The 12906-nt window shown below is 32.2% G+C and overlaps 1 protein-coding gene across 1 annotated transcript in view; it reads right to left on the bottom strand.

Moving 5' to 3' along the window:
- Positions 1 to 10913, bottom strand: part of LOC134700111 (BMP-binding endothelial regulator protein-like) — a 48696-nt gene extending 37783 nt beyond the window's left edge. Inside the window, exon 1 of the mRNA XM_063561484.1 lies at positions 10075 to 10913. Coding sequence (XP_063417554.1) covers positions 10075 to 10180 — 106 coding nt within the window. The 5' untranslated portion in view covers positions 10181 to 10913. The remainder of the gene's footprint in view (positions 1 to 10074) is intronic.
- Between the last annotated feature and the right edge of the window lie 1993 nt (positions 10914 to 12906).

Genomic DNA, 12906 nt, shown 5'->3' with positions numbered 1-12906 from the left:
GGCTTTCGTGTTTCGAGCATGAACTGTGTGCTCCGAGCAGTGAGCAAAGTTTTATGACTTCACCCCCAGAACCGCTAACAGTGGCGTAGCTAGGCTGATGTTGAAGTTATCCCCCCAGTGGGTCAAGGACACAGCCCTGGTAGGGGGACCAGGGTTGAACCCTCCCCCGTAAGCTCCTGGATTTTAGCGTTTTTGAACCATAAATATGAACTGAAAATATTATGAATATTAAGGTGTAGCCAAAGGCATTTTTTTTTAAAGGTCGGATAATTTTGTGAAAAGAAAAGAAACTAAAAAAACAGCAGTGAGCAAAGTTTTATGACTTCAACCCCAGAACCGCTAGTCACCACTGGCTAAGAGTCGAATATTTTAAACCCAAGCCGGATATATAACAGACCCGAAACAGTTGAAGAGATATTTAATCAATCATAACCGATGATAACGAGCTTTCTCCGGAACCCCCCTTTTGTTGGACGATCAATGCTTTTCAATGAGGACATGTAGTTTGAACACCCCCTTTTTACCCTAGGTTTGGAACCCCCTGTTTTTAAAATGACTGGATCCGCCCCCTGACTTCATCATATTTTCTCTTTTTTTCGATGACTTTGTATTAGTATATAATTTTCTTTTTACTCATTTATTTATTGTAATTATATTTTTTGTGAAATTATTTTTGTATGATGGCAAATATTCCAATCCAAATACCATTCTCTATTGTTACAAAATGGAGCAGCATTTGACCGATAGAGGGCGTTGATTGTGTACCAGTTACAAGAGTGTAAGTGATAGAGATCGTTGAACGACAGACAGTGATTCATATCATGTGAATTATATTCCGATAAAAAAAATGTATTAATACAACTCTTATGTTCTCCGTCAATTTTATTGACAAGGTCTAAAAAAATACGATTTATTACAGCGGTTCCTCATTTATACACAATCAAAATTCGTAATTACATCATAAAAGACAGTCCTATCTGTATTACATCTTAGCCAATATGTTGAATATCGTCTGGACACAGATGACCGTAAGAAAAAATAGGAAGCATTATCTTGATTACATCAATGTTATAAGATTTTTCATGACCATTAATTCGTCAAAACGTCCAGAATCAGTAAAGGATGAACACTGTGTCGAGATATAGAAATACAAAGAGGAATTAAGGGGGGTTGAAAAAATATATGATTAAAAGGATGTATTTCAAAAATTCGAGATTTTGCTACATAATATAGAAAAACAGGGCAATAATTAAAAATAAAAGTAATAAGGGGACCAATATTGAAAAAATCAAAAACGAAATTAGAAATTTATGGACTTCTATCCCTTACAGACCTCATGCATCAGGAAACAATGTTTGTTGAGGGATATTACTTGATCAATTCCCATTTGTTTCGTCTAGATACATTTAGAATATTATTTCATTCTTTGGTAAGTGTGAGATGATATCTGATTAGGAAATTGACAACATAGGCGTTGATTTATCTCTTAAAATGATGAGTTCTTCATATTTCTCTATTGATTTTATATCTTCATTCAGTCCTGAAATGAACAGCTTTATGTTTGGCAGTTGTAGATCTTCTTAAATTCATTTACAAATTGTTTTGTTTTTATTCAATTTTGAAATATTAACATGTACATCAAAGTAGTGGTTTATAATAAGCTTGATATAAAGATAAATTGGAATTTAAATTAATTGAAATGCTTTTAACAAATATTGCTTGGATTCACTTTTCAATGATGAAATAGAATATTGTCACATATCAATCAGAGTAACGAAATAATGGACCGATGTTAACAACCAGAACTATTCCTAAGTTGATTTGTGAACAGTGGGGGAGGGGGGGGGAATTCGACGATCTAACGAAAAACGAACTCGTCAGTTTTCTGATTTTCTCAATGTTCGCAATGTTGTCGTAAAGCAGCGGAATAAAACGACTGAATTATCAGCGTTAATGATTTTGACAAAAAGGTCGAAACTTTAGATTAACGAATATGCCAGTTTCTGAATATTCAATTTTATTTTCACCAAACATTTAGGGTTTTAATTCATAAAATTATATATATATGACTTTCATGTTTGTTTGAATACCATATAGAACTATTCGCTTGACAAAAAGAAACTTTAGATTAACGAATGAACCAGCTTCTGAATATTCGTATATAATAGCATTACATAAACATGCTTGAAAATTTTATTTTCACCAAACACTTAGGTTTTTAATTCATAAAATTATATATATGACTTTTCATTTTTGTTTGAATACCATATATAATTATTCTGGTACGCCTTTTAAAGTTCCTCTATACAACAGTATGTGTGTCAATGCCACTCGTATGTCAATTCAATGGGGAAAATTCCTCGACGTTATACGAACAATAAGAATATAATTTTTACAATACACTTATGCCTTTGTGGTAAGATAAAAATACTATAAGATAAAGGACAAACTATTTTACCAAAATAGACCATCTTCTTTCCTTTGAACAGAAACAAAATTGGGTCCTTTAAGATAACATCAGTTCAGTAGTATGATTATTATTATTGTCTGAAACAGACAAAATATTAAATCTATAATATTGCGACATCACCACAATGATATTTTTTGTTAGTCATCATTTTAACCAGAAATTACGCGGAGTCTTAAAATAATAAAATAAACGATTTTGTTTATTTGTATTTAGTATGGTAGTATGTAGATGTGGTACGATTGCAACTAAAATTATCCACAAGAAATTAAAATGACATAGCAGCCGTAGTAGTTAACAACCTTAGGTTACCGTAGGTCTTCAATAATGAGCAGAACCGATACTGCAGTGTCGTGTTTAATTGCACTCATTGATATGTCGTAGTGTCTTATTTTCATTTACAAGAAATGTTGAACCAAAATCAATGATATGTTTCTTATATTATACCTTTTTTGCGTTAATTTTCTATTGAAAGTTTCAGTCAGAAATGAAAGGACCAATAATAAATTGTCATAAGTTTTGTGCTGATCAGATGTTCCTCCAGGACTGAAATAAGAGAAGCTTTGCTGTTAGTTCCAAAAATGTTCCAAAGACCAGTATAATTAGTAGTTGTAAGCTTTGGACCAGTGAAACGAACAGCTCTAACATACAAATATAATATGAAGCAACAAATAACTTGATACCACCGAATTAAAGCCTAGTACCCGACGAGTGGGACAGTAAGGTGATAGTATAGCATATAAAAAGAGAGACGAAAGATACCAGAGAGACAGTCAAACTCATAGATCGAAAATAAACTGACAACCCCATGGCTAAAAATAAAAAAGACGAACAGACAAAAAATAGTACAAAAGACACAACCTATAGAAAACGATAATAAAGACTAAGCAACACGAACCCTACCAAATCTGAATGGGGATGATATCAGGTGCTCCGGAAGGGTGAGCAGATCCTGCTCTCCATATGGCACCTGTCGTGTTGCTTATGTTATTTTAAATCCGGTAAAAAGTCAATTCGGTAGATCACATTCGTGAAAAGGAAAGGGTATTGTAAAAGAGGGACGAAAGATACCAAAGGGACAGTCAAACTCATAAATCTAAAACAAGCTGACAACGCCATGGCTAAAAATGAAAAAGACAAACAGAAAAACAATAGTACACATAACACAACATAGAAAACTAAAGAATAAACAACACGAACCCCACCAAAAACTAGGGGTGATCGCAGGTGCTCCGGAAGGGTAAGCAGATCCTGCTCCACATGTGGCACCCGTCGTGTTGCTTATGTGATTACAAATCCGGTAAATAGTCTTATTCGGTAGGTCACATTCATGAAAGGGAAGGGGATTGTAGTTACGACGTAAGGAACATATCCGATATCATTTGTGAAACGGTTATCCAATAACGGTCCACCAACTCGTGATGGCGTCCGTAAAATTTACGAAAGGATGATTTCAACTTCACCATTTGGAACTCTTGTTTTAATAGCTTCCTTGTGAGCAGCAATCCTATATCAAGGAAATTATGTTAAGAAATACAAGCACGGGAATACAAATACATTTAAAAAGAGGTTTATTTCAATAGTTTACACGCGTATTCAAGTACTTTTACATCTTTGCTTTCGGTGTCTTTGTGGTTTTACATTCTCAAGAAAGGGCTTCGGATGCACGTAGGTTTTCAAGTGTTATATTCATTTCCACTGCAAGTCACTTGAAATGTTTTAATTGTACTTGCTAGTTTTATATTTATGTACATGTTCTAACTTAAATTTTAATGCCAATTGTCATATACAGAAAAACATAGCCTAACTGTTATATTCTGTCACACTTATCATTACCCCAGCTAACTATTTAACTATTTATCGTGATTTTGCGGGTAGAAAATGTGTTTGATGCTATATTTTTCTCGGAGCTATTTACAGTAATGATATTTTAATGCGATATTTATGACTTGAACCAGACGATATTTAACGTCGAAGTGATCAGCGGTCCTTAGTGCATTTCAAATAAAAGAAAGAGGTAAACGTTAGAGGCTTGTACGAGAAGGGTCATCATCCCTGTATCATGACTTTGCAACTCTTAGTCAACATACATGTAGGTTATATATACTAGTATACACTTATGATGAACTCACACGAAGCGCTATATGTACTTTGGTTTCAACCAATCGACAAGAACATGCATTGAATATTTGTCACTGGACGTTAAGCAAACCAATAATTAAAGAAATGAATGAATATATAAATTTTCAGTCCTAGGTCAAAATATTTAAAAAAAAAAAAAAAAAAAAAATTATAAAAATAAACGCCTGTTGGTAATAAATAGTGGTAGCTTATCTAAAATAATTTTCAAGTGTTAAAATTTTCTAAAACTTTCATAAGTGTTTTCTCTAAAACATTCCAGTAAGCATTTATGATAGAAAAGTTAATTTGTCACTGAAAAGAAGAGAGTAGAATGATAACAGAGGGACATTCAAACTAATAGTCGAAAATAAACCAGTCAGTGGCGGATCCAGGGGGTCTGGTGGTTGAAACCCCCTTTTTGGGGACGATCAATATATTTGAATGGGAACATGTGGTCCAACCCCTCCCCCTTTTTTTATCCTGGGTTGGGACCCCCCCCCCCCCCCCCTTTAAAATTGCTGCATCCGCCCCTGCAAGGTTTTTTTGGCTTTGAACTAAAAAATTGTAGGTGTCAGTAACTGCGAATAATCTCAGATATGTACTTAATGTCTTTTTGTTGTTAAGATGTACAAGTACTCAGCCACGTCCGTTCTGTGTGTTTTTTTAGATGTGTGTCTATGTGTATCCATCTGATGAGCTATACCTTTTTCGACAGACTTTTTTATTTCGTTTTTTGTTGTACTTTGACAACACTGTACTCATTAGTTTGGGTGAGGGTTGGTGGTCCTCTAAACATGTTTAACAATGCCACAGTTCATTCTTATGTTGTACTGGTAAACCACTGTCCTAGGTTAGGGGGAGGGTTGGAATCCCGCTAACATGTTTAACCCATTTTTGTCTTTTGTGGAAAGTTGTCTAATTGGCAATCATGCCACATCTTCTTTTTTACACATTTTGAATATATGTGTTATTTGGTCTCTCCCTCTGAATAGTTACATGTATTATTTGAAAAGCAACTCGCTGCTATTAATTGACGAATGTTTAGTCTCTTTTTCTCTCTTTCAATGATTTATAATTTAATATATACAAATATTCAATTACAGAGATCATAAAACAAGCAAATGCAACAATTGTCGTCCACCAAGATGCCGCGAACGTTTGTTTTCTTAATCTGTGACATAAAACAAATCTGACAAAACCAATTCATGATTTATAATAGCATTGTTGACATTTAAAATAAACTTTAAAATATTCAATATCTAATCCTAAACGTTAATTTGTACTTCTATTGTTTCGTATCGATATGTAAATAAAAAAAATTACAATCCATTTCTATTTTTAAATTAATTAATACAATGATGAAATCTATCTAGAAGTCGATCAATTTTATAAAAGTACGAAATATGATTAATAAAACATCTGCTCTCTGTATGATAATATGCAGCCATATATTAAATTGGAAAAAGATGCAAATTTAGTCATTATTTCAATAAATATTCCCTACTACGAATACCAATGAACCCCGGAACTGCAGTAAAAACAGTTAAATTAGATTTTTAGATCATTATTATCATAGGTGAATATCACTTTGCGGTCCCTGATATATGACTTAATTTCTTTTAAACTCAATTCATATACAGCACGTATATACATATACATATACATATGTACGTATGATTTTTTACCATGTGTATAGTTTTGTAATATGGTAAGCTAAAAGCTCAGGCAAGAATATACAGGAAAGGCAATTTTACATAACGAATTTATAAACAAATATAAAAAAGAAGATGTGGTATTATTGCCAATGAGACAACTATCCACAAAAGACCAAAATGAAACAAACATTATCAACTATAGGTAACCGTACGGCCTTCAACAATGAGCAAAGCCCTTACCGCATAGTCAGCTATAAAAGGTCCAGATACGACAATGTCAAACAATTCAAACGACAAAACTAACGGCCTCATTTATGTAAAAAATGAACGAAAAACAAATATGTAACACATAAACAAACGACAACCACTGAATTACAGGCTCCTGAAGTCCAGGTAGAATTCTCTGGTGAATTTTAATAAATAAATTGGTGGTACCACAATGGACAAATGCTTAAAATGGTGAACATTTTTTTTTAATTTTCATTTAAAATATTTTCTGGTTCTTTATTTTAATAATTACAGCCAGATTAAGAAAGCATCACAATGTGAAACATTTAGTATTTATTTATATTAGCAGGCCTTCTGTGTACATAGACGTGTTTGTGAGTAATCTTAAAAGAAATAAGGGTTCAAGCGATATCTCGAATTTGTCTATTTACTAATGGTGTAACATCACTTCATAACAAAAAGTAATATAAAAAAATATTGAACTCTGAGAATGGATAACAAGCGTCATATTCCTGACTTGGTAGAGGAACCTATTTTCACTTTGAAAATATTATATGGTTGATTGAGACGTGAATATTTGTCAATCTGACAGCCACCCAAAACTACGATATATCGGGAGATACAAGGCAGGCACAGATATCCATATAAAACTCAATTGTCAAATGACCAATAAGTTGCTCAAATTTACAAGCAATTGAAAGTTTGGCTTTTGGGTTGTTAGGTATATGTTAGCCTTTCTTCTTGTAAGAATGTGTAAAAAAGTGCATTTCATTGTTTCTTTAATTATTAAGGGGGAATGAAAAAAAATGCAACATTTCTGGTGAAGGAAAATTTAGAAAAGCTTCCATATAGAAATGAAAATAGGTTCCTATTAGTCGAATAGCTCATCACGTGTCTACGTATTTTTACATATCTAGCTTCAGGTCAAATGCTTATGTTTGGGCATTCATAATGATTGTTAATCTAAACAAAAAAGCGTTTCAACGTTATTTTATACCTTCTAGGTTCCGTTTGGTCAAAAAAAAATCCCAACGTGGCTACGTACTTTTACATTTCTCGATTTCCAATGTTTACATTTGATCTTCTCTTGTGGAGATTGATTAAAAAACTGCTTCTCTGGCTATTTCATTTTGGCTTCCTTTTGGTCAAATAGCCTCTAACGTAGCTACATGTACGTATTTTTACATTCCTAGCTTGTAAATGTTTAATTTTAAGCATTCCCTATGAGATAAATCTAGAAAAACTCTCGCTATTCCCTTTTAATAGGTTCCTTTTGGTCGAATAGCCTCCAACGTAGGTTCGTATGTTAAAGTCCCTTGTTTTCAAATGTTTACTTTTGTAGCATTCCCGAAGAAGGCAAATCTAGAAAATCACTTCTTTGGCTGTTTCTTTTGATTAAGTAGCTCCTAGCCTTTTTTACGTCTCTATCTTTCAAATGTTTACTTTTTTTAGCAAAGGAAAATTTAGAAAAGCGCTTCGGACACATGGAATTTTAGTTTTAATTAACTTAAGTTTGATCGTTGACGCAGGATTAATGCATTTGAAAATTGACTTTACGTCTTATATTTAAGAAACAGTATGCGACACCCATCATCCCTGTATAATAAGTTTATCAAAGTTAATACAGTGAAACCTGGCTAAACCGAACCTCTTCAGGACTTTAGATTAAGTTCGGTTTTGGTCGATGTCTGGTTTTATCAGGTTCTCATCGCATACATTTTGATATGACTGTGTTTATGAACATCTTTCGTTGATACAGGATTTCGGTTTATGCAGGATTCGGTTTAGCCAGGTTTCGCTGTACTTGTGTTTGGCATTTACTTACGATGAAATTGGATCTAGGATTATTATCTTAAATGATATTTTTCTTTATAAAGAGAGTCACGAGTAATTTATTTCAGCAACAATATAACACGGCAGGTCATAATTTTTAATCGAATTGTACCGGGGTTTTTGTAGATATATTTAGTATACAGAGTGGAAGAATCTTATATGCAGAGCACCTGGTTCGAAATCTTCCTTTTTACAATATTTCTGCTTCTGGTTTAAAATCTTCCTTTTTACAATATTTCTGCTCTTGTGCAGAAGCGTGAGCATGCTTAAGATATGGTTAGCACTGCTTAACATCCGTATCAAACATTCACTTGATCTTAGGACTTTTGTATATTCATTGTTGAAGGCCGCGATGTCATATTTGTAGTATATCTATATCTTATTTTGTTTCTAGTGGGCTAGTTGCCTCTGTTTAATTGCAATCACTTTACATCTTATTTTTATACTTTTCAGATTCAAATTAAAAAGGGTTTATACTTTTAAAACACATACTATACGCTATCCGTAAATAAAATCTTTCGATAAAAAATATTATTTTTTTCTACATGAAGCAAATATCTGTACCAAAATAAGAAATATGACAGCTGTAATTCCGAGCTTCGTTTAATGTGCTTGAGCTTTTGATCTTGTAATTTGATAAAGTGACTTTCCGTTTTGAATTGTATTAGGAGTTCGTTATATTTTTTTAACTTTAATTTATATTAAAGAAAGCATTCGTATACTTAAGAAATGATGTTTCCAAACATCTGAACGAAAGTAAAATCACAAAAATACTGAACTTAGAGGAAAATCAATTCGGAAAGTCCATAATCACACGGCAAAATCAAATAACAAAATGCATCAAAAACGAATGGACAAGAACTGTCATATATTCCTGACTTGGTACAGGCATTTTCAAATGTGGAAAATGATGGATTAAACCTGATTTTATAGCGCTAAACCTAAATGCAGTTAAAAAGTTTCAAATAATTATTTAGGTGAAACTTTTAAAATATTTCATCAAACAAACAAAAATACTGAATTTTTCTAAATCTAAATTTGTGGGTAAGTTGTCTTTGTTATATTTATTGTACATGTATGATTTTTAAGTTTCTACACACGCGTTCATTTTAAAAGTTTTCTTTTGTTTATCTTATTTAATAGGCTTATACCTAATAAGCCTTGCAAATAGAAGAACGCTGCTAGACGGTTTAACTGAATTCCAAAATAAAACATACGAATATATCTGCAATTTCTTTGGCTAGCAGTTGGTCAATTTTAAACGAAAGGGTATTATAAAACTAAAATTTGTAGCAATTGTTAGCGACTGCAATTTTTAACCGAATAAGTTTCATAGAGGAATGCAAATGTATGAATGTATTAATAATGAAAATATAATAAATACTTTTATTTGTTATTGCTTTTGATAATTTTCTGTTTTGGAAATTGGCTTTTGACATCAAAGTTTTTCTATTTATTACTTTGATATAAATATTTTCAGAACTATCCGTTTAACTAATGAAAATGCACTGTTAAATCTATCTATAATATTGTTTGCAGACATTGAGACAATTAGAACAGAACATATTTTTATAAAAGGATTTTATGACATTGATTTTATGAAAAACCCGACCAAGAAAAAAAGTAAATTGTTATAGAATGACAATAATAAATTTGTAAGTATAGGTAGGCAAAATATATAACAGGTGAGAGTTAAGAAAATTGACATATCTAATAATGTAAAAAGGTGTAATAAGAAATTAGCATAATAATGTAATTATAGTTACTTACCTACTAATTGGGATCCGACAGGTGCGAATAAAAATGTCAGTGTATGTAGTATCCAAAAAATCACAAAACACTGATGATTTCTGTAATTAATCGTCAAAATAAGCATAGTCAAAATTACACATCGGAACTTCCCGGCAGTTCACGATCATTCTACTATGGTCAAAATTACTTTCTTGTTATAAAGTTACAAAAACACACCACGTAAACTATATACTTAAAGATGTAAATTAAGAAGTAAATTATCCCTTTTGGTTCGTAAAAATATCAACTGCTTCCTAATTAAGTTAAACTCCCAGGTAGAGAGGTTTTTTTTAACAGTTACGGGATATGTCGCCAGGTTTTAGTCCGTTTCACACCCTGGTAGACATACATGTTCCTAAGATTTCTCGATGATAACGATCTTAATTCGTTTTAAAACTTTCTCAAATATTTTCTTCAAGATAAACCAGTAATTAAATTCTTTATCTCGTTAACTGATCATACCATTAAAGTATTCCTTAAATAGCCTCAGGAAAAATCCGTGTTAATATCAAGAATATTATCGCAAAAAATTAAAATGTCATTTGTTTCTTCTCTTTATCATCGGGTAATAATCAAAATTGCTTAATTACCCTCAAGAAGTCCTCTGTCGATATGCAGGAGATATTAATTGACACAGATCACTTTCATCAGGACGATCGCTAACATCAGAGACCATGTCCTGCCTACTTCCCAACCGCAATCCACTTGGGTTTTATTTTAAGTTCTTCTCAGATCTGATAGTTTTCATAATAAACCTCAAAAAAGATAATTCATAAATATTATTCATGACTTAAGAAAATTATGTCGTCTGCAGTACAAACTTTTATCTTCTTTATCCAATAGTTAAATTTACATTTTTTCACCATAATAGGACATATTTTGATTGGTTACCTTACAACAATTGGGCGTGGTCAATAAGAAAGTTAATAACATTAATATAGTATGCAGTACAAATATTTGCAGACGACCAACATTTCACGTGGATTTATTTAGTTAATGGAGCCATTTTACCGTCAGAACTTTAAATGTATTGCTGTTTATTTCTTTTGCACATCATCATAAAATTTGTCATATCCTTTTGAAGATTTTTATATTAATAAAAATATTTTACATTTAATTTGAAACATTATAGCTGATCGTGTTTTATGAGAAGTAACTATCCATGAACGATAGGAGAGAAATCTTAAGTGATCAAAATGGAAATGAATTTCATTGACAAAAATCTACGGTCGACTTCGTAAAGATATTTGACTTTTTGTAAGTACAGGTGTTTCAGTACATTAGTATTTGTAATAAAGACAAAGAAATTTAACATTACAATTTTGTATTTTTTTTAATAAAATTGTTTTGATTCCAATTGATAATTTGTGCATTTCGAGTTCAGCGAAAAATCAATTCAGAATTAGCTGTTCCCGTTTTTCAGTGATTAGATTATTTTGGTATGAAAGCGATCAGCATATTTGTGGACTCTTCTGAGATCAGCATATTTGTGTACTCTTCTGAGATCAGCATATTTTGAAGTTCAGTGCAATTCAACTCTCCATTCGTGATTTGTCCTTGTGAAAGCGATTTGATTGTTTAAGTATTACAGAAATCAGACTATTGTGGAATACATCTTTCCAATGTTAAAGGTGGTGTTCGGGCATGAACGACCCTCTAAAACAAAGTCGGTGTTTTGATTATTCAATATGAACCGTAGAGACATGTATACGTCCTCTTCCCAACAGTGTACCAGTGAGGAAGGTTAAGTTCTCATCTTCCAATGGCATTTCATCAAATGTTTTTGTCACAGTTTACGAAACAACAAGAACCATGGGAATCTTGTATTAACATGTCTGTTAATAACCATGGGATTCTTGTATTAACATGTCTGTTAATAACCATGGGATTCTTGTATTAAAATGTCTGTTAATAACCATGGGATTATTGTATTAACATGTCTGTTAATAACCATGGGATTCTTGTATTTTACATGTCTGTTAATAACCATGGGATTCTTGTATTAACATGTCTGTTAATATTTTATTTTCAAAATATTACAAAGGATGAGACACACGTAAAAACAAACATTTGAAGTCTTCGTTAGCATTTAAATAAAAACAATGTATCAACACCCATTCTGCGAGACACACATATGTTGACGCACTGTGCTATTCTTTAGAATATTGTTTTCATAACAATAAGTTTACCAATTAAGTCTGATAAATATTCAGGGGAGGGGGCTGGGTGTGTGTGGGTGGGGGGCTGAGGGGGCATGTTTCAAATAGGCTACTTGGTTTTTGTAAATCCAGATTCCTTTAATGGATATTATAAAAATATCAAATAGGCCAATGTTAAAGCGTACTACTCAAAAACAACAATAATAGTTTACACGTTTTAGTGGTTTTGGAAAGTTTCTTGTGGTATTGGTAAATCTGTATACTGGTTGACCACAACTATTAAAACAAAACCTCAGTCTACTGATAATAAATTAAAAAAACAAAATAGATGTAATAAAGATGGATGGGTATGTGTCAGTTATAAAACCACATTTATCATAGAAGAAAAAGAAGCCTATATACAGTGAAAGCTGACTTAACCGAAAACCTGTACAAACCAAGCATTTTCGAATGCACCGTCATATCAAATGATGTGTGTTGTTAACCTGATTAAATCGAACATCGAACAAAATCCTAAGTCGAGAAGAGGTTCGGATTAAACAGATCTCACTGTGTATATGAAGTGATTGATTAAATGTGTTGAATTTCACTCTTCTTTGATAAACGTCTTTTATTTCAACAAATATAATGAAGATGACTACATATACATATT

Source organism: Mytilus trossulus, unplaced genomic scaffold, assembly GCF_036588685.1.
Source record: "Mytilus trossulus isolate FHL-02 unplaced genomic scaffold, PNRI_Mtr1.1.1.hap1 h1tg000122l__unscaffolded, whole genome shotgun sequence".
In the NCBI taxonomy this organism is placed as follows: Eukaryota; Metazoa; Mollusca; class Bivalvia; order Mytilida; family Mytilidae; genus Mytilus; species Mytilus trossulus.
This window is presented reverse-complemented; position numbering and strand designations above follow the sequence as displayed.